The sequence below is a fragment of the Prionailurus viverrinus genome, chromosome C1 (assembly GCF_022837055.1).
Source record: "Prionailurus viverrinus isolate Anna chromosome C1, UM_Priviv_1.0, whole genome shotgun sequence".
Taxonomy (NCBI): Eukaryota; Metazoa; Chordata; class Mammalia; order Carnivora; family Felidae; genus Prionailurus; species Prionailurus viverrinus.
The window spans coordinates 172,682,793-172,707,686 of record NC_062568.1 but is presented as its reverse complement, the minus strand read 5'-3'; the positions used below and the strand labels follow the sequence as shown (position 1 = coordinate 172,707,686).

At 43.1% G+C, this 24,894-nt stretch overlaps 1 protein-coding gene across 1 annotated transcript in view; it reads right to left on the bottom strand.

The window, feature by feature from the left end:
- Positions 1 to 22,752, bottom strand: part of RAB3B (RAB3B, member RAS oncogene family) — a 64,331-nt gene extending 41,579 nt beyond the window's left edge. Inside the window, exons 1-2 of the mRNA XM_047871431.1 lie at positions 22,608 to 22,752; positions 13,103 to 13,330 (exon numbers count right to left, since the gene is read on the bottom strand). Of these exons, the coding sequence (XP_047727387.1) occupies positions 13,103 to 13,330 (228 nt within the window). The 5' untranslated portion in view covers positions 22,608 to 22,752. The remainder of the gene's footprint in view (positions 1 to 13,102; positions 13,331 to 22,607) is intronic.
- Positions 22,753 to 24,894: the final 2,142 nt, after the last annotated feature.

Here is a 24,894-nt window from a genome sequence, read left to right as displayed (position 1 = left end):
TTCTCTGATAGAACTGCCATATAATCCAGCAATCCTACTTCTGGGTATGTACCCAAAAGAACTGAAATCAGAATCTCAGGGATATCTGTAAACCCATGTTCACTGCAGCAGTATTCACAGTAACAAGATATGGAAACAACCCAACTATCTATTGATAGATGAATGGATAAAGAAAATGTGGTATACACATATGATGGAATATTATTCAGCCTTTGAAAAAAGGAAATTTTGCCATTTGCAATAACATGGATGAACTTGGAGGACATTATGCTAAGTGAAAGAGGCCAATCACAGAAAGATAAATACTGCATGATTCTATTTATATGACATATCTAAAGTAGTAAAATTCATAGAAGCAGAGAATAGAACAGTGGTTTCCAGGGACTATGGGGAGGGAAAAATGGGGAATTATGTAATTGGTATAAAGTTTCAGTGATATAAGATGAATAAGTTCTAGAGATCTGCTGTACAGCATAGTGCCTATAATTAACAACACTATATTATGCACTTAAAATTTTATTAAAAGGGTAAATCTCACCAAAAAAAAAAAAAAGATTTGGGGAAGAGGACACAAGAAAACTTTTAGATGTGATAAATATGTCTATCATCTTGATTATGGTGATGGTTTCACATATGTTTGCATATGTCCAAATGGCATACATTAAATATGTACAGGTTGTTTTGTGTACCAATTATACATCAATAAAGCTGTTTTTAAAAACCACAAAGTCCAGAGGCAGCTGGGTACTCAATCAGTTAAGCGTCTTTTTTTTTTTTTTTTTTATGTTTTATTTATTTTTGAGACAGAGAGCACAAGCAGGGGAAGGGGCCGAGAGAGGGAGACAGAGGATATGAAGCAGGCTCTGTGCCAATAGCAGTAAGCCCTATGTGGGGCTCCAACTCACAAACTGTGAGATCATGACCTGAGCCAAAGTTGGATGCTCAACGACTGAGTCATCCAGGTGATCCAACTCCCTGGCTTTTGATTTTGGCTTAGGTCATGATCTCACACTTCATGAGTCTGAGCCCCCATGGGGCACTGCACTCACAGTATGGAGCCTGCTTGGGATTCTCTCTTTTCCTCTCTTTCTGCCCCTCCTTGGCCCACATTCTTTCTCTGCCCCACCCTCTATCTCAAGAATAAATTAATTAATTTAAAAAAAAACCTCCAAAGTCCAGTTATGAAATAAATAAGTTATGAGAATAAAGAACACAGCATAGGGAATATGGTCAGTGATATTACACAGACAATAGCTACCCTTGTGGTGAGCACAGCATAATGCATGGAGAAGTTGAATCACTATGTTGCACACCAGAAATTAATATAACATTGAGGATAAGTTATATTCAAATAAAAATTTTTTTCACTTTTTTGAATGTTTATTTATTTTGAGAATTTTAAATAACACTGTACTTCCCAGTGTGGAGTTTCCTCAAAAAAATTAAAAATAGAACTACCCTAGGACCCAGCAATAGCACTACTTGGAATTTAACCAAAGGATATAGGAGTGCTGATTCATAGGGGCACTTGTATCCCAATGTTTATAGCAGCACTTTCAACAATAGCTAAATCATGAAAAGAGCCCAAATGTCCATCAACTAATGAATGGATAAAGAAGATATGGTTTATATATACAATGGACTACAACTTGGCAATGAGAAAGAATGAAATCCTGCCATTTGCAACAATGTGGATGGAACTGGAAGGTATTCTGCTAAGCGAAATAAGTCAGTCAGAGAAAGACAGGTTATCATATGTTTTCACTCATATGTGGAACTTGAGGCACTTGACAGAAGACCATGGGGGAAGGGAAGGGGAAAAAATAGTTTCAAACAGAAAGGGAAGCAAACCCATAAGAGACTCTTAAATACAGAGAACAAACTGAGGGTTGATACGGGGGTGGGGTGGGAGGGGAAAATAGGTGATGGGCATTGAGGAGGGCACTTGCTGGGATGAGCACTGGGTGTTGTACGTAAACAATGAATCACAGGAATCTACCCCCAAAACCAAGAATACACTCTATACAATATATGTTAGCTAACTTGACAATAAATTATATGAAACATTTTTAAACATATAAATTAACAAACAAATAAATAACACTCCACTTCAAGGGCACCTGGGTGGCTCAGTCAGTTAAGCGTCTGACTTTGGTTCAGGTCATGATCTCGTGGTTCGTGAATTCAAGCCCCACATCAGGCTCTGTGCTGACAGCTCAGAGCCTGGAGCCTGCTTTGGATTCTGTGTCTCCCTCTCTCTCTGCCCCTCCTCTGCTCACACTCTGTCTCTCTCTCTCAAAAATAAATAAATAAATATTTTAAAAATGTTTAAAAATAACACTCCACTTCCTATATCCCTTTTCTTGCCATATTTTTCCCCAGAACACATCATCATAGCATATACTGTATATTTTGCTTGTTTACTGCCAGTATTCCCCCTTAAATCTAGGGAAATGTGGGATAGGGAATTCTGTCTGTTACTTTTACTGCTGTATCTGTAGCACCTAGAACTATGCTTGGTGCGTACAATGTAAATATTGTAAGGAGGGAATGGCTACACCACATGGCAATTGAGGCAGAGGCAGGAGCTGTGACTTACATATGGGAGAAGTCCAGTCACCTCACTGGAAAAACACTGTACAAAGTACACTACAAATCATGCCCTCCTCTAATGTCAATCCCCTTGCTTGGGATGTCTCCATCACAACCTTCCTTCTTTCCCCATCCTATAGTGGTCCCCTTGCTGCTTTCCTCCCAGAAGTCTTTCTTACCCACTCTTACTGAACTCTTTCCTTTAAACTTCCATTAAATTTATTCAGTACCACATATTTTAGTTTTTTATGGCTTTCTAAATTGTTCTATCCCCCCAGCTAAACTGCATGTGCCATCAGGCACAGCTCTGTCAAAGAGATCAGCCACCAACCACTGCAGACTCAGCTCAGGACTCAGAGAAAGAATTCAGATGGATGTTCATCAAATCCTAAAAGATGCAGAGTCCAGCTCAGATAACATCCAGACTTTGGTGCCACAAATCAATCCCTGAGAGTACCAGAATAATAATAACAAAAACTACCAATTAATGATCACTTACTACATGCTAAGCATTATCTTATTTCATTCTCTCAACAACACTATGTAGTTGTTACTAAAATTATCCTTATTTCAAAACGAAGAAAGAGAAACACAAGGAGGAAAGGGGACATGAACAAGGTAACAGTCGCAGGAATGGGTTTGGAGCATGGACCTGGCTCACTCTAAAGTCTCTGCTCCTAAGGACATGCTGCACTGCTTCCTGAACATGCAAATCGTTTCAGGGAATGTCAGAACATTGCCTCTGAGTCAAAAACCGAGGTCAGCCTGGACCACAGACCTAGAAGAATGAGACAGATAGCTCTGCCTCTGAGGATGTTATTACCTGCTAGACCCGACTTTCATTACAATAAGGCCACCTCCTCAATGAACCCTTCCCTGATGCTGTCAAGCTGAGAGAGAGCACTCCCTCTCTGAACTCCCTTAAAACTTTCTGTACCTCTCAAGGCATCATTCATGTCTACAGCATCATTGATAATTTGTATGCGTGTTATATCCGTCTTACTGCACTGAGTGCCCCTTAGAGGTAGGGATCTTGTTTCACCTACCACAGCCAGGCATATAACAGGTCCCTAAAAGTGATCATGCTTTTACAAATAAATGTCTTTCCTTTTGCTTGAAAAGATCTTCCCCAGCATTAACCTGAAAAACTCTGACTCATTTGCTAAGACCCAGCTCAAGTGTCCCCTCTTCGTGAAGCCTAAAATAACTTCCCCATGCAGAGGTAGCAGCTCCTTTCCCTTTCCTGGCACTTTCTTCACTCCTTTATTATATCATTCATATTGTATCATAGCTGTGTATTTGCCCTCTTATGACAGTGCCTGGCACGTAATAGGTACAGGTTTATTGAATGAATGAGTATGCAAATGGCTTGTAGGTATCTACTTTCCACCCATACCAGTTTGGGTAGAGGTAAAGGGGCGGTAGCCTTAAAGAACACAGACCCCTGGAATAGCCAGTCAGGACTTCTGGTTAATTTATTTACAAGTTACAAAGGCAGATGAGGCCTGCAATTCTGGTTTGACTTCCCATAGTCTTTGTTGTGATTTAAAAAATCAGATTAAACCTCTCTAGCAGCTGGTTCCTACAGGCTTTGGGAGGTGAGTATCAACATATCTCTGCAGCCACACCAGGAAACTTGCTGCCTATAAAAATCAATTCTGATTATCATAAGAGCTAAGCATGAGATTTTGTACTCAGAACTGTCTCCAGATTCCTGGAGCAACAGGGCCCTGTCAGAGCCCTAGTGTTCCTGTTCAGCCTCCAGCCTCTTCTATGCTGCCCGTCAGTCTCTCTATGCTCAGGTGGACAGACTTCACCTTCCTGAAGTGTAGGAAGAGCACTGAAATGTGTTAGGAAACCTTGCTGCAGCCCCTTAGTAAAGTCTGTATATCTCTGGACCTTAGCCTCATGTCTAAAATGAGAGACTAAGATGTGATAAGCTCTGAGCTCACAGGCTTATTGGGACCTAACAATGTGACAGGCATTCTCAGTGGGCAGTGTAAGCCTAAGACATAAACAGTGCCTGTTTCAGGCAGCTAGCAGCAGGGACTAACATCAGAGGAGAGAGAACTTAAGTTAGAGTCTCGAAGGATAGGGAGCATTTATATTAGATCTTTTCCGTGGGTTGTTTTGTTTGGTTTTGTTTTTGCCTCTATCACTTTTATTTATTTGTTTGTTTGTTTGTTTTTGGTGTGGGGGGTTTAGGTTTTGGGGTTTGTCTGTTTAGTTTTTGTTTAAATTCCAGTTAATTTACAGTATAATATTAGCTTCAGGTGTATAATAGATCTTTTCCATGTTATTAATAGATGCTGTGGTAGTTAGAGCAATAGAATCCCAAAAGATACTCACATCTTAATTCCAAGAACGTGTGAATATGTTACCTGGCATGGCAAAAAGGGCTTCATAAATGGGATTAAATTAAGGTTTTGAGGTGGGAGATTATCCTGATTATTCATGTGAGCCCAAGATCATGAAAGAGTCCTTATAAGAGAAAAACAGGAAGGTCAGAGAGAGAGAGAGAGAGAGAGAGAGAGAGAGAGAGAGAGAGAGAGAGATTGAAAGATATTGCATTGCTGGCTTTGAAAATGGAGGAAGGGACCCCAAGCAAAGGAACGCAAGTGGCCTCCAGAAGCTGAAAACTGCAAATTAATGGATTCTCCGCTAGAGCTGCCAGAAGGAATGCCCACCTGCAAACACTTGAATTTTTTTTAAGTTTACTTACTTGAGAGAGAGAGAGGCAGGGAGAGGCAGAGAGAGAGAGGGAAAGAGAGAGAATCCAAGCAGCCTCCACATTGTCAGCACAGAGCCCAATGCAAGGCTCAAACTCATGAACCATAAGATCATGACCTGAGTGGAAATCAAGAGTCACTCAACCAACTGAGCCACCCAGGCGCCTCCAACACTTCAATTTTTAACCCAGTGACACCAATTTTGAACTTCTGACCTCTAGAACTATAAGATAATAAATTGTGTTGTTTTAAACCACTAGATTTATGGTAATTTATGGTAATTGCTGCCCAATCTCATATAATCCATTATTATATACTCTTAAATTCTTAGAAAAAGTCAATCTTGGGGCACCTGGGTGGCGCAGTCGGTTAAGCGTCCGACTTCAGCCAGGTCACGATCTCACGGTCTGTGAGTTCGAGCCCCGCATCGGGCTTTGGGCTGATGGCTCAGAGCCTGGAGCCTGTTTCTGATTCTGTGTCTCCCTCTCTCTCTGCCCCTCCCCCGTTCATGCTCTGTCTCTCTCTGTCCCAAAAATAAATAAACGTTGAAAAAAAAAATTAAAAAAAAAAAAGTCAATCTCTCCTGATGTCCTAGTTTGTTTCCCTTAACCAGAACAAGAGAACTATGCTACTCATTTCACTTTTGGAGCTCACAGGTAAATCCAATCGCACGAGTTTCTGGAGAGCACAGGATGTGTCTCTTCATATTAATTTCTCTACCACCAGTGTAAGCCACAGTAAATATTTGTTAAAAAAACTACTTGGGGCGCCTGGGTGACTCAGTCGGTTAAGCGTCCGACTTCGGCTCAGGGCATGATCTCGTGGTCCGTGAGTTCGAGCCCCGCGTCGGGCTCTGTGCTGACAGCTCAGAGCCTGGAGCCTGTTTCAGATTCTGTGTCTCCCTCTCTCTGACCCTCCCCCATTCATGCTCTCTCTCTCTCTGTCTCAAAAATAAATAAACGTTAAAAAAAATTTTTTTTAATAAAAAAAAAAAACTACTTAAGGGGCACCTGGGTGGCTCAGTCGGTTAAGTGTCCGACTTCAGATCAGGTCATGATCTCACGGTTCATGAGTTGGAGCCCCGCATCAGGCTCTGTGCTGACAGCTCAGAGCCTGGAGCCTGCTTCAGATTTTGTGTCTCCTTCTCTCTCTCTGTTCCTTACCTGCTCACACTCTGTCTCTCTGTCTCTCAAAAATAACTAAAGATTGAAAAAAAAATTTTTTTAAAGACTACTTAAGATCCACAATCCTTCTTAGTCTAGGCTTCTGGTACAATTATATTTCCCCATATTCCTAAACCCCATTCCATTTATTGTTATCTTACTGGTTCCAAGATATAAGTTTTTTGCATTCCCAGATTTAATATTCACTACTTTTAATATTGACAAGTGACTCTAAAATCATGTAGTAACCTAAATTTCATTGAGGTGGCTGTGTGGGAATAAGGCAGTTGGCTAGTGAGTAAACCTAGCTGACTCCCAACAGCCCTGTCTCAACTAGTCTTACTTTTTCAGCTCCTGGTTACATAGGAAGTGAATCGTGTAACTGTGAAATTCAGGATTCCCAGGAAATCTGTTAAGACTCCTCCTATTTTTCCTGGCTTTCATTATTGTACTCAACCTCCTTTTGGAGTGAATGCTTACTTCCATCTATCTCTTTAATACAAAAAGAGCTGTTGGAGGAGGCACCCTCCTTTCTTCCATGAGAAAGACTGAACATGGACATAGAGGCATCTACTATCGTCCTGAGTGGGATGCTTTAGGTCTGAAGCATTAGTAAGTCTGGGCCACATGGACTTTGACCTTGGGTGTACACTGCATGAGCAGATTGCAGCTAGCTCCCCATGTTGGCCTGTGATTGGGTTTCTACATCTATCCGACTCCAGAGTGAAGTATTAGCAAGCTCCACTTCCCTGAGGACTTGGGCCATGTGCTTCATCCTAGCTTTTATCAGTAGTAAGGCTGTCACATTACTCCCCATCTCTCTGACTCCTGCATCTATCTCTCACTTGGTTCCAAACTTAAATGGGGAGGAAAATGAATATCATTTCTTGATCACCCGGGAACCTTAATAAATACTACTGTTTGTTGAGTGTTTCCCCCATGCCAGGCAATATGTTGGTGCTTTATACACTTCACTACTACCACAACAAAGAAATAGAATAATGGAAGTACACACAAGGGCCTTAGTAACTGAGGGTTCCAGAGGAATGAGTTGCGGAGAAAGAAAGATGATATGAAACAGTGATACCACAAGAGGCCCAGGAGTAAGGATAGTGGCCTATAAATCCTTCACAAGACAGAGTTCTTAAAACAGCCAACAGAAGAATGTTGGACAGGCCAGCCAGTATATTCCCCAATCTTTATACAAGTAATCCCAAACACGTGAGGTACTCCTATCTTTAAACCTTTCTGGACATTCAGGTCACCCAAAGCCTCACTGGTGGATGTAAGCAGGAGATACTATCTTTCCACAATGGAGACCCCTGCCACCATGTCCTCTAACAGAGACAGTTCTGAAGTGAACTGGTATGGTGAAGGTCATCAACTAAGCTAGCCTTTTAAATTGTGAATAGAGGGGCGCCTGGGTGGCTCAGTCAGTTAGGCATCCAACTTTGGCTCGGGCCCATGATCTCACAGTTCGTGAGTTCAGGCCCCATGTTGGGCTCTGTACTCATAGCTCAGAGCCTGCTTCAGATTCTGTGTCTCCCTCTCTCTCTGCTCCCACCACCCCCCACCATGCCATTCACAGTCTGTCTCTCTCAAAAATAAAAATAAAACATTAAAGAAATTTAAATTGTGAATAGAATTTGACCCTGAAGGCCAGCTGCAAGCCCAGGGATGAGATTAAAGTCACAGTTCAGTGATTCCAGAGTTCGGACTCCCAGTGCCTGGGTTTGAAACAAGTCTATTCTTTTCCTTCAGGGTCCTTACCACAGATAAAATTATGTATTTTTTATTCATGTACTTAGTATTTATCTCCCCTCCTATAGGGTAAACTCCATGTAAGTAGGAAGGGTGTTTCCTCATAGCTAGTATAATGCCTGGCATAGAGTGAGCACCAGGTAAATATCTACTGAATGAATTAAAGAATGAAGTTTACAGTTTGGCTCTACACAAGTAACTTCACATCTCTGACTTAAACACCAATTCTTTTAAGGAGATCAATACTTCCCTGGGTCAGAGGGCAGGTGGGAAAGATACAAAGAATGATTGAAAGCATATACAAGAAGAATTCACATAGTGGACAATATCCATGATCCTCTGATCTCAAAGCTTCATAGTTCTCTTTAGGCTCTCCTTTGCATTTCCTCACTTGATCTTCACAACAACTCATGAGGCATGAAGAACAAGGATTATTTTCTCCGTTTGATAGTTAGGGAAGGCCCATGGAGGAGAAGGGTCACTCCAGCTCACATGACTGGAGGGCAGAGCCAGGACTGGAACCCAGGACTCCAGAGTCCTAGGTCAGCTGAGTCCTCCCACACACACCCAGATTCTTCCCTTGACCAGCACCAGACCCAACAGTCCCTGCAATGGGCTCAAAATGGAAGTAGTGAAAGGCCCTCTCCTGCTCATCTCTTCCCACAGGCCTCCAGTGGTTGCTTGGCAACCAGCACCAAGCAGTAAATGGCCTCTAGTCAGGTCTGTTGCTGTGGAGTTACCTAATCTCTCTCCCTTCACACCTGTGCATGCTCTCACTCTCTATTAATGAGACTTCTCCCCTACCCCCACCTCCCCAGTAAGATTCTCATCTCTGATCCACAATAATTAACCTCTCATGAAACAGAGGGGTCTCTTAGGGACCTATGTATTCAGGGACCCCAGGGAACAAAGCACTACCAATACCTTCATCATCCAACATCCTCCAGAGATGATAGAAACTCTTTTTGCGAATGGTCCTGCTCAGCAATGCTCATAACCTCCTCTTCCTCCCTCTCCACCTTCCACCCTGACAATGGCTTTCTGAAATCCCCTGAGAGATCAAATTGACCAGAGAAATTTAACTGAACATTTCAGACAGTGCTAGTGATGTTCCAGCACTCCTGGAACCATGGGTGGAAAATCTGGCAAGGAACCCAGTCACACTTTGCATTTAGATCAGGAACAGAGAGAAAAAGGAACCTAACATTTATTGTGTTCCTAATATGTGCTAGGCACAATACTATGTTATCGCATGTAGCACCCCCCGTCAACAAACCTGTGAGCCTTTTACAGTTGAGGATATTATCTATTCATAGAAATAGAGTGACTTACCAAAGCTCACATAATTTAAAAAAAAAAATCACAGAACTTTTGTTTACAGAAGTAAATATATGTAAGCAGATATATATAAGCAGATATGTGTTCCTCCTTCTTCCTAAACAATTAATTGATCATCGAATTCTGTAAATTCTAGTCCTAAATCTCTCTCCTCATTTCCATCCCTTTGGTCACTTTGTCGCTGTCATGATATTATGTTCCAAATGTGTGCATTCTCCTAAAATTCATAGGTTGGAGTCCTAACCCCCCAGTGTGGCTATATTTGGAGATGAGGATTCTAAGTTAGTGATTAAGGTTAATTGAGACCATAAGCGGGGGGTGGGGTGGCTGATTTGATAGGATTAGTGTCCTTATAAGAAGAGACACCAGAGAGCTCCCTCACTCTCCATATATAAGCACCAAGGAAAGGCCATGTGGGCACGTAGCTAGAAGGCAGCTATCTGAAACACAAGGGAAGAGTTCTTGTCAAACATCAACCTTGCTAGCACCTTGATCTTGAACTTCCAGCCTCTAGAACTAGAAGAAAATAAATTTCTATTGTTTAAGCCGTCCAGTCTGTGGTATTTTGTTACGGTAGCCCAAGCAGACTAATACACTTAATTCAGGCCCTTATAACTTACCTGAACCACTAGTTTCTTTGCCTCATTTCCATCCTTTCTCCAAACTGAAAGAAGGGATTTTTCTAGAATGCAAATCTGACCTTATTAAAACCCTTCTATGGTTCCCCATGGTCTGGTAATGGTCTCCAAATTTATACCCTTTAAGTAAGGCCATGTGAACAATGTGAGCACATACCCACAATATTTGTATATTTATTTAGATTACACATACATATAGATCTATATCTGTACACAAAAGATGTTAAAACTCATAAAAATGACAAATATTTAAATCTTTACATTTTAATGTATTTATGAACAGTAAACTTTTTCTCTGCTATAGAAAGGCACATATGCACAGACGCACAAAATCTCTTTGCTAATTTTTTTTTTTTTAGCAAAAGCAATGTGATTGACTATGTCAGATATAATTAGATCATCATTGATTTTACCTCAAAACATGGCTGACAATGAACTTATGCTGGGAGTCTGAGAAACATCAGTTCAGCCATTTTCCATGGTCACTTGGGCTCACTATAATTAGTATAGTCTTCAGGCAGAGGTTTCTTCGCAGGACTCTTTTAAAGCCACATATCCATTGTGAGGGTTTATTTAGTTAAAATTAGGAGTATAATCAATAAATCCACTTAACCAGGGACAGAGAAACTGCAAAAGTTCACAATGTACTGAACATAAATGAAGGACTGAGGGAGCCACCACTGCCAAATCCCTTAGAAGGGCAGACTGTCTTCTCCTACCTGAAGATTTTTTGAGTGTAGGATATGTGACCACGTGATGTGGAGATCAAATGAAGACATCTGTGTCAATCCATATAGGAAATATGAGTAAACCTTTATCTTATGTTTATAGATTTAAAACAAAAAAAAACAACTCCTAATAGTTTCTTCAGGTCTCTAAAGAATCGTCAGGTATGTAAACTCTGGCCCATGATAAGAAACTTCTGTTTGCTGTGCAAGGTCTCCCTTACCCTCAAGCCACTGCCTAACAGCCTCTCCAGCAAATTTCCCTCTTAGTACCCCTCCCTGCTCTTCACAGCCTTGTTCCAGTTCCCCTGTATTGCTCACCACCCCCCAATATCCTGTGCTTTCACTTCTCTGTGCATTGGCTGCCAAGAGGATGTCAGATTACACAAGTGGAAGCAGTTGGCACATAATAGGTACTTAATAAATGCTTATTGATTCTCACCATAAGACAGTTAAACCAAATGGTAGTTAAACCAAAGTGGTTCTTCAATTTTAGCCTGCCTCAAAACCACCTGGAAGGCTTGTTATAATTAATACACATTGTTAGGCCATAGCTCAAAGTGTCTCATTTAAGTAGGTCTGAGGAGGGGCCTGAGAATTTGCATTTCTAATAAATTCCCAGGTAATGCTGATGCTGATGACCTGAAGACCACACTTCTAGAACCAACGAACTGAGTGGTCTTTTTAGCTTCTCATATAACTCACAATTCCTCAGTGATTTTAATAAAGACTAAATGAACAAAATAAACTTTTATCTCTATATAAATTAATACTTAACATTATCATAAATGGAAATAAGGGCTCTATAAGACGTAACATGCACAGTGTAGAGAAAAGAGCACAAAACTTGGAATCAGAAGGCCTCAATTGGAATCCCACTTTGCAATTGTGTGGTTGACTTAAGGCAAGTTAATTACTGAGTCTGACTTTTTTTCTTCTGTAAAATAGGAGTGAATTAAAATAATATCTGTCCCTTGGGGTTAATCAGAAGATAATAACATATGGAGATAATTTATAAAAAGAAAAGTACTGTATATAGCCAATAAGATATGTGCACAATGTATCAGGTTGAATGGAGAGATCATAAACAACACATGCTTTGAATACTAAAAATCACTAATTTTCAAAACATCTAATCCTGGCAATAATTCATTATTGAAAAGCATATGATCTACATTTTGCTATATCATCTCAAAGATGTATATATTTTATTAGTACCACTGGTAAATACCAATAATAGTAGCTGTGGTGGTCCCCAATGATCCTCACCTCCCAGGATTCATACCCTTATGTAATTTCCTCCTACACTGAATCAGTGACCAAAAGATACTCTAAGGCTAAGTAATAAAAGACATTGTCACTTCCTCTCTGCTTTCTTGGATCTTTCCTCCTGGGGGAAGCCAGATGCCATGCCATGAAGGCACTTACACAACTCCATGGAGAGAACCACATGGGAAAGAACTAAGGCCTCCTGCTAATAGCCAATACCTGATACATGAGTAAGCCACTTTGGAATGGGATCCTCTAGCCCCATTCAAGCCTTCAGATGACAACCCAAGCCAATATCTGACTGCAACCTCATAAGACGCAACAAGACAGAAACCAAGCCACCCCCAAATGTTTCATCCACAGAAACTGTGTAATAATTAATTACTGTTATTTTAAGCCATCAAGTTTTGAAGTGATTTATTACACAGTAATAGATTATGGACACAGGAGCTAACATTTACAGTGCATTTACTGCATTCCACGAAGTATGCTAAGCACCAACAGCCCTATGATGTCGATGCTACACCCCCAAAGAGGAAAGGGTGGCCTAGAGAAGATAAATATTTAGTTAAGATTCCATAACTAATAAGTGGCAGAACTGGAAGTTGAATCCAAATTTCTAACCCCAAAGCCCAAATTCTTGGTCATTCATTTGTATAGGCAGGATAAAGCCTCTTAGAAAGTTAAGCAGCAGAAACAACTGAGGCCCCAGAAGCGAGCAAACTTCTATCAAAGCAGCAAGGGGCAGTCCAGGGGCCAGGCCTTCAACAGCACTGGTGCTTGATGCCATAAGACCCAGAAGTTCCAGACTGGCCTGCCTCCCAGCTCTTGTACTAGCAGACCAATCACCCCCCAAGACAATCCTGCGCAAGATGCTCAGGACTCACCCAGATCTGCAGCTTCACTCGCTTCTCATGGCGGTAGACTGTCTTCACCTTGAAGTCGATGCCCACAGTGCTGACAAAGGCTGGGGTAAAGGTGTCATCGGCATAGCGGAAGAGGAAGGAGGTTTTGCCAACACTGCTGTTGCCAATGATGAGCAGTTTGAACATGTAGTCAAAATTCTGGTCAGAAGCATCTTTGACTCCGGCTTTACCATCAGTCACAGAAGCCATCTATAGGAAAGACCTGTGGTCACTCAGGAGGAACACACCTCCAGTGTCACCAATCTTTAATGGTTACTCCACCATTCACATACACTCTCTCCACCCAAGCATCACTGAAGAAACACACACACCATAGAATCACCCCAGTACTACACCTGCTCCAAATGTTGTCTCAGGACTGGGGTGGAACCCGGTTCCTCCCATTCATTCTTTCAGCAAATATTTACTGAGCACGTTGCTCTGGGTCAAGCCTTGTGCTGAGTATGGGGAATACAAATATGAATCAGACATGGTGCTATAACCTCTGAGTGGCCACAGATTAGAGTAGAAAAGCATGTAAACACAGGGTAACAAGGCAGTAGATAAGTGATAGGACAGAGGGAAGGATTGGCCCAGGAAGCCCACAAGAAACATCTAACATCTAACCCAACCTAGAGGCATGGTGGTCAGGAAGAGTCTCTTGTAGGAGGCAGCTCCTGAGCTGAGTTTTGAAAAGAAAAAGTCAAAACAGTAAACATATGAATATTCCAGGAAAGGCCCAGCATGGAGCTATCATTCCCTTGTTTCAAAAACTTTCAAAGGGGCGCCTGGGTGGCTCAGTCAGCTGAGCGTCCGACTTCGGCTCAGGTCATAATCTCACAGTTCGTGAGTTGGAGTCCCGTGTCAGGCTCTGTGCTGACAGCTCAGAGCCTGGAGCCTGCTTCGGATTCTGTGTCTCCCTCTCTCTCTGCCCCTCCCCTGCTCACGCTCTGTCTCTCCCTCTCTCTCAAAAATAAATAAACATTAAAAAAATTTTTTTAAAACTTTCATGGCTCCCCACAACTCTAAAAATCAAGCCCAAAGAACCAACTTACCAAAAAATAAACTTGATCTTCTTCTAGGCTTTCTCTCTACCAACCAGTGCCACTTTTATACCAAATTATACACCTTAAGCCATGTTATTTCTTGCTTTATCCCTTTAGACATGTATTCTTTCTGTTTACAAGACTCTTAATAAACTCCTATTCATCCTTATAGATCCAAATGAAATCTCACCTTCCGTTGTGCATGATAAAGGCACGCACTCCTGCTTCTATGCCCCCAGACCACACTAACAGCACTGGTGTCATTTAGAAACTGTTTACTATTCCAGCTCCTCCTTTAGACCAAGCATCTTGGACTTAATGTACTTCATTTCTGCATCTCTAGCTTCTAGCATAAGTACTCGTACATAATCAGCACTCAGTAAATGTGTGCTGGATTAATAAAAGTCACTCATCACTCTGGGACTCAATCTCATCATCTGGAAAATGGAGAGGACAATTTCTGCCCTGCTTTTCCTACAGGGCTGTTATAGGACACAAATGAGATAACACTGAGGAAGACCTTAATAAACTGATAAAGCTCTCACAGCTGTGAACATGAGTTATTATTATTCCAAATCCTTTAAAGCCCAGATCCTTTGTTTATTTATTTGTTCATTTGCTCACTCATCCATATACTCATCAGCAAGTATTTATTTAGGTGCCAGGCCTTCCCTGAGACCCCAGCTCCCTCACACCTGCCACCATCCTCTCTTTTCCTAGAACACTTTGGATCTGAACCCCATAATCCAGCACTTGGTCCCATAGTCCTATTGGAATAAGTAAGTACCCTACTTCTCTACCTGCAGTCACCCCTTATGCTCAGCACTGGGTTCTTGGGCAGGCTGTATAAGTGGTCAAAGGAGGGTGGGAACACAGCCCTAACATGAGATAATGTCCAGGGTGTCACTCTCTTTGGGAATTCCTGGTTTTGTTCTTCAAAGGAAAAGAAAGAGAGTTTGGCTGGTGGGTTTAAGTCTATGGGCCTCTCAGGTGAGCTGTAAGGACAAGGAACTGACAAACGTAGAAGGTTTAAAGCTCTCTTGAAGAAAGGTCAAAGAAATATATGGGATTATTAGCAGTCCTTTGAAACTTTTTTTAATGTTTATTTATTTTTGCCAGACAGAGACAGAATGCAAGCAGGGTAGAGGCAGAGAGAGAGAGACAGAGAGACAGACAGACAGACAGAATCCGAGGCAGGCTCCAGGCTCCAAGCTGTCAGCACAGAGCCAGGTGTGGGGCTCGAATTCACGAATTCATGACCTGAGCCGAAATTGGATGCCTAACCGATTGAGCCACCCAGGTGCCCCTAATAGCAGCCCTTTAATAATACTTTCTTTTTTTTTTAAAATTTTTTTTTTTTCAACGTTTATTTATTTTTGGGACAGAGAGAGACAGAGCATGAACGGGGGAGGGGCAGAGAGAGAGGGAGACACAGAATCAGAAACAGGCTCCAGGCTCTGAGCCATCAGCCCAGAGCCCGATGCGGGGCTCGAACTCACGAACCGCGAGATCGTGACCTGGCTGAAGTCGGACGCTTAACCGACTGCGCCACCCAGGCGCCCCAATAATACTTTCTTAAATATGCCACCACTAGCCTCTGGTGGCCTCTGTTCTTCCTTTCTCTTTTCTCCCAGCTCTCAAGCCCTTATCTGAGACCCTTGGCCCCACTCCCATAATCAATCTGCCCCAGATCAACACTCACTAGTGGGTGTGGAACATGCCCAGGACACCTGGAGCATTTACACGGAAGAAGAAAGTGAGATTAGAGGGGAGGATGCCATTGCTTGCTTAAACTGTCTCATAGCCCTATTCAGCTTTTCATGGTACCAGATGGAGAGCCTGTTTCCAGAATTGGCAATTCAAAGGAATTATGCTTTTTTTCCTACCTAAAACAAGGGAAGCAACCACAACAACCTCACACCATCCTCCACTCTGCTGCCAGTCATTATTGTTTGTTTACAAGACAGAATTTTTGCTTTGAAAGTATAAATTCACTATAAAAAATTAGAAAAGAACACAAGAGGGGTGCCTGAGTGGTTCAGTTAAGCGTCTGACTCTTGATTTCATTCAGCTCAGGTCATGATCTCATGATTTGTAAGTTCGAGCCCCAAGTCAGGCTCTGTACTTGCAGCACAGAGCCTGCTTGGGATTCTCTCTCTCTTCCTCTCTCTCTGCTCCTTCCCAGCTCATGCTTGCACTCTCTCAAAATAAATAAATATATAAATAAAAAGAAAAAAGAAAAGAACACAAGAGTGTAAAACAGAAAGTTTTACATTGTAAGATACCCCATCTACTCAGAAACAGCCATCATTAACAGTTAAGTGTATTCTCTCCCTTATTTTCTTTATTCTTTTCTTTCTTTCTTATTAGAGAGAGAGAGAGAGTGCACATGAGTGGGGCAGAGGGGAAGAGGGAGGGAGAGAGGGAGGGAGAGAGAGAGAGAAAGAGAGGGAATCTTAAGCAGGCTCCACGTTCAGCACAAAGGCCTAGATCCTCTGTGGACTAGATCCCACGACCCAGGGATCATTATCTGAGCCAAAATTAAAAGTCAGACACTCAACTGACTAAGCCACCCAGGTGCCCTTGCCTTTTTTTCCTCTGTTACTTTCTTATGCAACAAAGTACCATCTGTTTTTAAATTATATCTCATTATTTGTTGATTTTAAGGGTAATACGGGCAGACAGCCTCTCCTTTGCTGTCCTGCCTACCTCTCCCTTGCAGTGTATTCAATAAACTTCTATCTCCTTTAATAAACAAACAAATAAATAAATGGTAATACATATGTTGAAAATAATTCAAACTTTTACTATTTGCAAGCATTATCTTATCACCATCTGTAGTTGGCATTATTTTAATTTTTACTTAAAAAATAAATAATATGTAAAGGTTTATAGTGCGTTCCACTCTGACTTCCAGTCTCTGGTCCTCTCCTCAAAGGCAAACATGTTACCAATTTATGCACCCTTCAGAGATAGTTTTTGTATATATAAACATAGAAATCTATTTATACTTTTTATCTATATATAAATGACAGCATACCATATATCCTTGTTTGTAACTTCTATGTATATTTCACTTAACATTATATCATAAATATTTTTTCTGAGACTTCTATTTTTTCATTTTTGTTCAAAAACTAACAGCCACAATAGTTTATTTACAATTGAGACCTTTAAAACTTTTCAGAAGTATCATTTCAATTGACTACATTGTATTCCATCTTATGGATGTGTCATATGACCAATTCTTTAATATTGTACCTTTACTTTTCTATTCTTAATTATTATAAATTAAATCAAAGTGGTCATGTATTTACATAAATATGTGTTCAGTTTTCTATTACTTCCTTAAGAAAGATCCCTAAAAATGGGACTGCTGGTCAAAGAGTAACTTTACTGAAACACAGATTTGATCCTTACCTCAACTGCAAGTCCTCTACCTTATTTTATTCTCTAAACCTGGGAGATAAAATTGGAAGAAGAGAGATTATAATTCCTATTTAATCAAGAAAGAAACTGAGAACCAGAAATTGAGGATTTGCCCAGGCGTTACAATTAACAGTTGAGACTAGACCTAGTACTGTGCATTATTATAGGGAGTTCAAAATCCCTGCTCTATTTATTGTTCAGCTGAATTTTTGGGTGAGTCGTACTGCCTCTCTAAGCCACAACATTTTTACTTTACAATAGAGAAAATACTCTCTCTTCACAGAGTTGTGGTACATATAGAATGAGCAGTTGCCATATGTAATTAATCTAGCATAGTTTCTTGGCCTATGAGAGGTACTCAATAAACATTATTTCACTGGCCCCTTTAATTCACTTCCATAGTCAGATCTTGTTCAACTGCCCTCTCCCTAATCTGGGCTACATTATTGGAGTTTGTTTTACAATTAGCTGTCTGCTTCTTCTTCTGGATTCATCTGAGTTTTATCTATCCAGCCTGGCAACACTGGACCTAAAGCAAATCTTTAGGGTATGCTACCCCTTAATTATTATTATTATTATTTTAAATATACATTGTTTTTCTTTTTTTTTTAACGTTTATTTATTTTTGAGACAGAGAGAGACAGAGCATGAACAGGGGAGGGGCAGAGAGAGAGGGAGACACAGAATCTGAAACAGGCTCCAGGCTCTGAGCCGTATGCACAGAGCCCGACACGGGGCTCGAACTCACAGACCGGGACCGTGAGATCATGACCTGAGCCGACCGTGAGATCATGACCTGAGCCGAAGTCGGATGCTTAACCAACCGAACCACCCAGGCGCCCCTATTATTATTATTATTATTTAATGTTTATTTTTGAGAGAGAGAGAGACGGAGCACAAAAGGGGGAGGGGCAGAGAGAGAGGAAGACACAGATTCTGAAGCAGGCTCCAAGCTCTGAGCCGTCAGCATAGAGCCCAATATGGGGCTTGAACTCACCAACCATGAGATCAGAACCTGAGCCAAAGTCAAATGCTTAACTGACTGAGCCACCCAGGCACCCTATGTTACTCCTTTCGATAAACATTTACTGAGCATTTGCCATGTGCCAGACTATTAATGTAAAAGTCATATTATTGGTCTTCGTTTTTTCTGAGGCAGCTGTTTACACACTTAGATTTTTGGAATAAGAAGAGATTTGGGTGTGGCAGCTTTACCATAACAAAAACCCTGACTCCTGGTCCCAACTTTCCCATAACTCAATGTATGAACTTGGGCAAGTCACTTAAACTCTGAGCCTCATTATCCTCATCTATGATATGAAAATATTACCTACCTCAGAAAGCTGCTGTGAATTTTAAATAAGAGAATGCATATAAATGTGCATCATACACTGTGTTGAGAAAAACACATGGGGCCTCCTGGAGAATCAGCGGGAAAAGTGCCTGCCTTTACGAGCTATGCCTGCCACAAGGAGTGAGACAAGACTAAAAACTAGTTTCAATTCCTGATATGATCCACTTCCCTTCATTGCACAGGTAAAAAGAATAAAAAATAAAAATAATAAAAATAAAATGAGGCTCTATAAAGAGAAGTGATTTGTCCAAGGTCACACAGCAAGTCAGTTGGAGTATCATGACTAAACCTTCTGTTATTTAATGACTCCCAGTTTAGATGAGGCTTAGGGAAATTAAAAACTTCAGTAACTTTAGCGTGAGTAAAGAAGCATCTCCAGCACCCTGCAGCTCTTTCCTGGCGCTTGCCATACTGTACTATCAACATCTGTTTATGTGCACACAGCACAGCATTCCCAGTAGGTGGTGTGAGAACAGGGAGAGGCAGAGGGCAGAGAGGTTCAGTTGCAAGGCACATTCAGATGGAAGCCCCCAAGGAGATGTTTTCAGGAAGGTGGCAGGGGCTACTTAGACAGTTGGAAGGGAGGCAAAAAGCATCCCAGCAGGCAACCGCCTGAGGCAGATATGAGCAGACAGGTCACTCACTGCACAGCAGCGAGTGCAGAACGCATTTGTGAGATAAGCATCAATCAGATCTTCCTGTCTTTTGTGACAGTCACATAAATGATAGCGTTGGGTAGCTCACTGTCTCCATGACAAGCAATAAAGATGAAGGTCCAGGGACCATCTGGGAAGGCATCTCTAGTCCCAAGCTGGGGGAAAGAAGGAAATGGCCCCTGCAAGGATTGGTATGAAAAACAAGGCTTTCAGTCTGATAGGCAGCAAAAATAAGCACCCACGGAAGAAGCCAACTTCAGCTAGGAAAGAGGGGAGAGAGGAGAAGAAAGCCCTAAAATCCAGCAAGAGATCAATTCATTACACGTAATGAACAAGTGATCATATGAACTTCTCTTTTGGTGGAAAGAGAACAAGATTGTGTCCGAGACACCTGAGTTGAGCTCTGGCTCTCTCAGCACTTGTAAAACCTTAGGCAGATCAATTTTCTCACCTATAAAATGAGTTAATAAAAGACTTCCTGGCAAATTGTTATAAGAATTAAAACTACTATATGGGAGAGTGCTTTATAAACCCCTTAAAAAAATTTTTTTTGTCTGCTTCATATTTTCTTCTACCAAGTCATCTTAGGTAGTGGAAATAGCTTGGGGTTCCAAACCAAACAAACTAGATTCTGTTTCCAGGTCTGTCATTTGTTAGCTCTGAGACCCTGGCAAGAAATTTTATGTAACTAGGACACAGTTTCCTCATTTGTAAAACAAGCATCATTGGGAAAATTATAGTCAATGTTGGTAAAGCATCTAGGTAATATGTGACACACAGCTGGTGCTCAATAAATGTGACTCCATCTTCTCATTGGGAACATTTAGTGAGAATAGAAAGGGAGTTGGGCAAATGTGGACTTCATCCTATTATATCCAGCCTCCTCCCTAAAGCCAAACTCTACTAACTTTTCTAATTCCACCTTTCTTTAGACCATTCCCCAATGCAGCACCACCAGCCCAGCCTAGGCCACCTATTCACTGTTTCTCCGGGTCTCTCAGAGCCACAAAAACAGTATCATAATAGCTACCATGTACTGAGCACCTACTAAATGCCAGGCACTCTATTAAGTGCTTTCAATGCAATCTATCTTGCACAGAATATAGGCACACCTGCATAATATTAGTGGCCTCTCTCTTTTGTACAGTGCTTTATAGCTTATGAAGCTCTTTTCACCCATGTTATACTCGCTTCTCACAATTCTTGCCTGGGGTGGGGGGTGGTAGTGGTAAGTGAATTGAGGCACGAGCATCAGCACAGGTCAATTGTTCACTGAATCAATATTCACTGAACACCTACTGTGTACCACACCTGTACTGTACTCTAGAGGGAGGGAGAGGAACCATAAGGAGTTCTGAGTTTAGGGAGGGAAATCCTTCAAAACATCCTCTATAGGTTACTGGTATCTCTCTTCACAACATATTCCTTAAGAAACTGGAGATTCATTTAGTGGACTGGAGATCATGTTAGAGTTTGGGCTTTTCCCACAGTGTTTCCTCTGACAGAAACACATTGTTCTCCACTGCTAGCTAAATTCTTCATTACCAGAAAGGCTTCCCTTACCCATTGTCTTCTAGCAAAATGTCTCCTCTGGCAAACACAGGGCCAGGACTTCCCCACTACCATAGCCAGGGCTTTTCATGACTTTTCTCTCTTTATAGGCACAGAACACGTGGTCATCCACCTGTACACACACACTCCTTTTACCCTCCCCCACCCCTTTCTATCTGGATTCCAGAAAGTTGGGATGGAGGCCCTGTCTTTCTCCCACCCCCCTCCACACTTGCGTTAGCTTCCAGAGGCTGCCATCCTGCCATCCCTGAAGTCCCCTCCCACATTTGGACTCTGGAACAGAGGGAGCCAGTGGATGAATTTTTCTTTCCAAAATTATCTTCTTGTCTGTGATCCCAGATGTCGGTGTAACAAAGTTCAGTGACTGCGCCCCCTCCTCAGCCTTCTTGAGTAGCTGAGACACAGCTAGCACCTGGGTGCCTGTGGACTCCACTACAGGCCACATCATCCTTTCACCCTCACACCACAACCCACACCTGGCTTCCTCTCCAGCCTGACCCAGCACACCCAGCACTGCCCTAACCTTCCCAAGGCTCTCAAACAGTTCCTCCACTCCCAGCCGCCAGACCCCTGCTCTATTCCAGTGCCTCTCCACCCGCCACCCCTAGCCAGAACTCAGGCGCCCACTGCCCATATCCAAGGCCACTGCCCTCTCCCTCCACCAGCTCCCCTCACCCTTCTTCTGCAGTCCGGGTAGATCCAGCTTTGCCTCCCACCTTCCCATTCTTCCAGGATTCCCGCCTCCGAGCCCCACCCCCCAGTCCCCACTCACGGTTATGCCCCGTGGCCGCACAAGGCTGGCCTCTGGCTCCGCATCCTTTTCGCTCCCAGGTCTCCACTCACATCCCCTCGTGCTCTTCCCCTCTCCCCGACCAGCACCCCCCCTTTGCCCAGCGCCCCTTCCCTTCATCCCCTCACTCCTCTCCAGCTCACAGCGACCCCTGCGGATCCCGTCCCCTGCCCTTAGCTCTCCACCTCCAGCCACCCCCTTGCCCTAGCTGTCCTCAATGCCCTCGCTTCAGCTCCCGCTTCATGCTCCTCGGCTGCCTGGCACCCTCTTCTCGCACTGCCCCTCAGTGCCTCCTTACATCTCCCCTCCCCCAACGCTCCGCGTTTCCCCCCAGAGAGCCCCTACTGCGCTCCAGTGGCCGCTTGTCCTTTCCCACCTCCTGCCGCCCCCTGCCCTCGGAGCTCCCCTCCCCGCCCTCACGGTCTGGTAGACTCCCCCCCACCCTCAGCGCGGCTCCCGAAGCTACGCGCCTCCCTCCCGGCCGTGGCGCCCCCTCCTCAGCGGCCTCCCCCAGCCCCTTCTCCTCGGTGTCCCCTCTGCTGCCCTGCACTCGTTAGCGCCCGCCCGGTGTCGCCAGCGCCCCTAGCCCGGGTCGGTCCCACATCCTCCCCGGGCGGGGCGCCCGGGCCGCGCCCCTTACCTGGGACTTCGGGTGTGGGACGAGCGGCTCGCTCCTGGCAGTGCAATGGGACTGGAGATCTAGCTGTACGCGGCGGAATGTGCAGCCGGGTTCCCAGAGCAGGGAGGTGCGGTGCGGTGCGGTGCGACGCGGAGAGGTGCGGGGCGGGTCTGGCGCCCACCGCAGCTACTTAGGGCTGAGGCTGTAGCTACAGCTCTGCTCCGCTACGGCAGCGTCCAGGCCCCACCCACGCCCCGCCCAGGGGCGTAGTCCGTGTTCGCTCCTCCCCGGGCCCCCGCAGCCTGCAGGTGCAGGAAATTAGTGGTATCTTGGGCCCCCCAGGCTTCTTCCCACGAGTTCGCGGATATCTGAGTGACTACAGTGATTTATCTTAACTGTCACGTCTTGTTCCATAGACTGAACTTACTGCTATGGTGGTTGAGAGTTTTGATAATAATATAGATGATGATTGGTACCCAGCTTTGCCATTTCCAAAGAACTCTCCTGTCATACTGCTTCATCCTCACAAAAGCCCAGGGAGAGAAGCAGAACCTGGACCGCTGACTACAGGAGGAAACTAAGTCAGAAACCTGGGCACTGTCCTCTTCCCTATGCACTCCTTCACACCCCACATCCCATCAGTCTGGTAATAAAACCCACTTAACATACCCTATCCCTGCCCTTCCTCTCCATCACCACTGCTCTCACCCTGGTTCAGGCTCATCACTTCTTGCCTAGGCTAATGTAGCAGCCTCCTAATAGATGTCCCTGCCTCCACTCCAATTTATCCTCTATACCAGCACCATGAGTGATTGTTCTACATGTCACCGTGTTACCATCAACCTAGTTAAAACAAAACAAAGTTTCAATGGCTCCCCATTAGAGTGAGAAAATGTTATTTCCTAGTCATTAGGAAGCCCCAATTCTGTCAGAGGAGGCAGGTATAGGAGGCAATTTGACCTCCCATCCTGACCTGCACTTCACTTTAAGTCTTCTCAAGGTCATAGGAGTCAGCTGCCAGCTTTGGTTTAGAATCATTGTCCTTTTCCACATTCTTCCTCCAACCCAAATCTTATAGGTCTGAATCAGATACCAAAACCATTTTCCCTCAAGTTCCATTACGACCCTATCTATAATTTGTCTCCCCAACATGGGAAACCACCCAATTGATAGCCTCTGGTTGTCTAACTTCTCTCTGACTCATCATTATACATTTCTGAATTTCTCCATCTTCCTCCCTTTCACTCACCTTCTCCCTGTCCACTTCCCTGGCAGACCTTTCCACTGTGCCTTCTAGAACCCTGTTCCTTTCTCAATAAACTCTCCTACATCCTCTGCTTCTTCAGTGAGTTTTCTTCTTTGCCTTTGTTGAAACTTGACCTTCTTCCAGGACTCTTCTTGTAGTCCTCTGCAGGAAGACTTCTCACTTTCCCACTCCCCACACACCAAAAGCTAAAAGTCAGCATTGCCACATTTACCCTTGTACAAAAATTCCTTCTCCTTTGCTCTTCAACCATACCACCTTCTACTCTTCATCATTGCAAATATCACTGACCCCCTTAGTTGCTCCTTATGCATTGAAAATCCCAACCGCCGATTTGTGGTTATCCCTATTAACCCCTGTCCTGCCTTCCTGACTTCAGTAGCCATATGATTTCTTGATCCTTCAGTCCTTGGTCTACTTCTCACATCACTTTTGCCACTGGCTCCCATGGCACACCTTGAACTTCTTACTAACCTGGAACTAGTGCTTCTGTGATCTCAAAATCCAATATCCTATACGACCTGCTCCCTCATTTCCTGTCTCCCATAAGGCCCTAGTTTACTCACTTCAAAGTAGGTATCATAATAATTACGATTCATTCTTCACAGGAAAAACGAGTTAACATATAAACACATTCTTTTAAAGTTGTGAAACAATATGAGAACAGATGGTGTTGTGTTTATGTAGCCTCGGGTCTTCTGATTACTTTCTCTTTCTGCTTCCCCTGGAAGGCCATGTAGTAAAGTGGAAGGAGCACAGGCATGGGGCCAGCTAGATCTGGTTTTCAATCCTTGTTCCACCACTTGCTTGCTATGTGATCTTATGCAAATTACATAATTTTTCTGATACACACACCTCATCCTCGTTTGTATTAATCGTAATAAGGAGAGGTACCTCTTAGGGTCATTGTGAAGACTAAATAAGAAAATGAGATTGCTACTGGAAAGCACTTGATAGATCGCCAGGCACATAGTAAGCACTCAATAAAGAGGAAACACTGTGGTTATTATACCAGAAAAAAAATGCTATTTTTAGCCACAATTG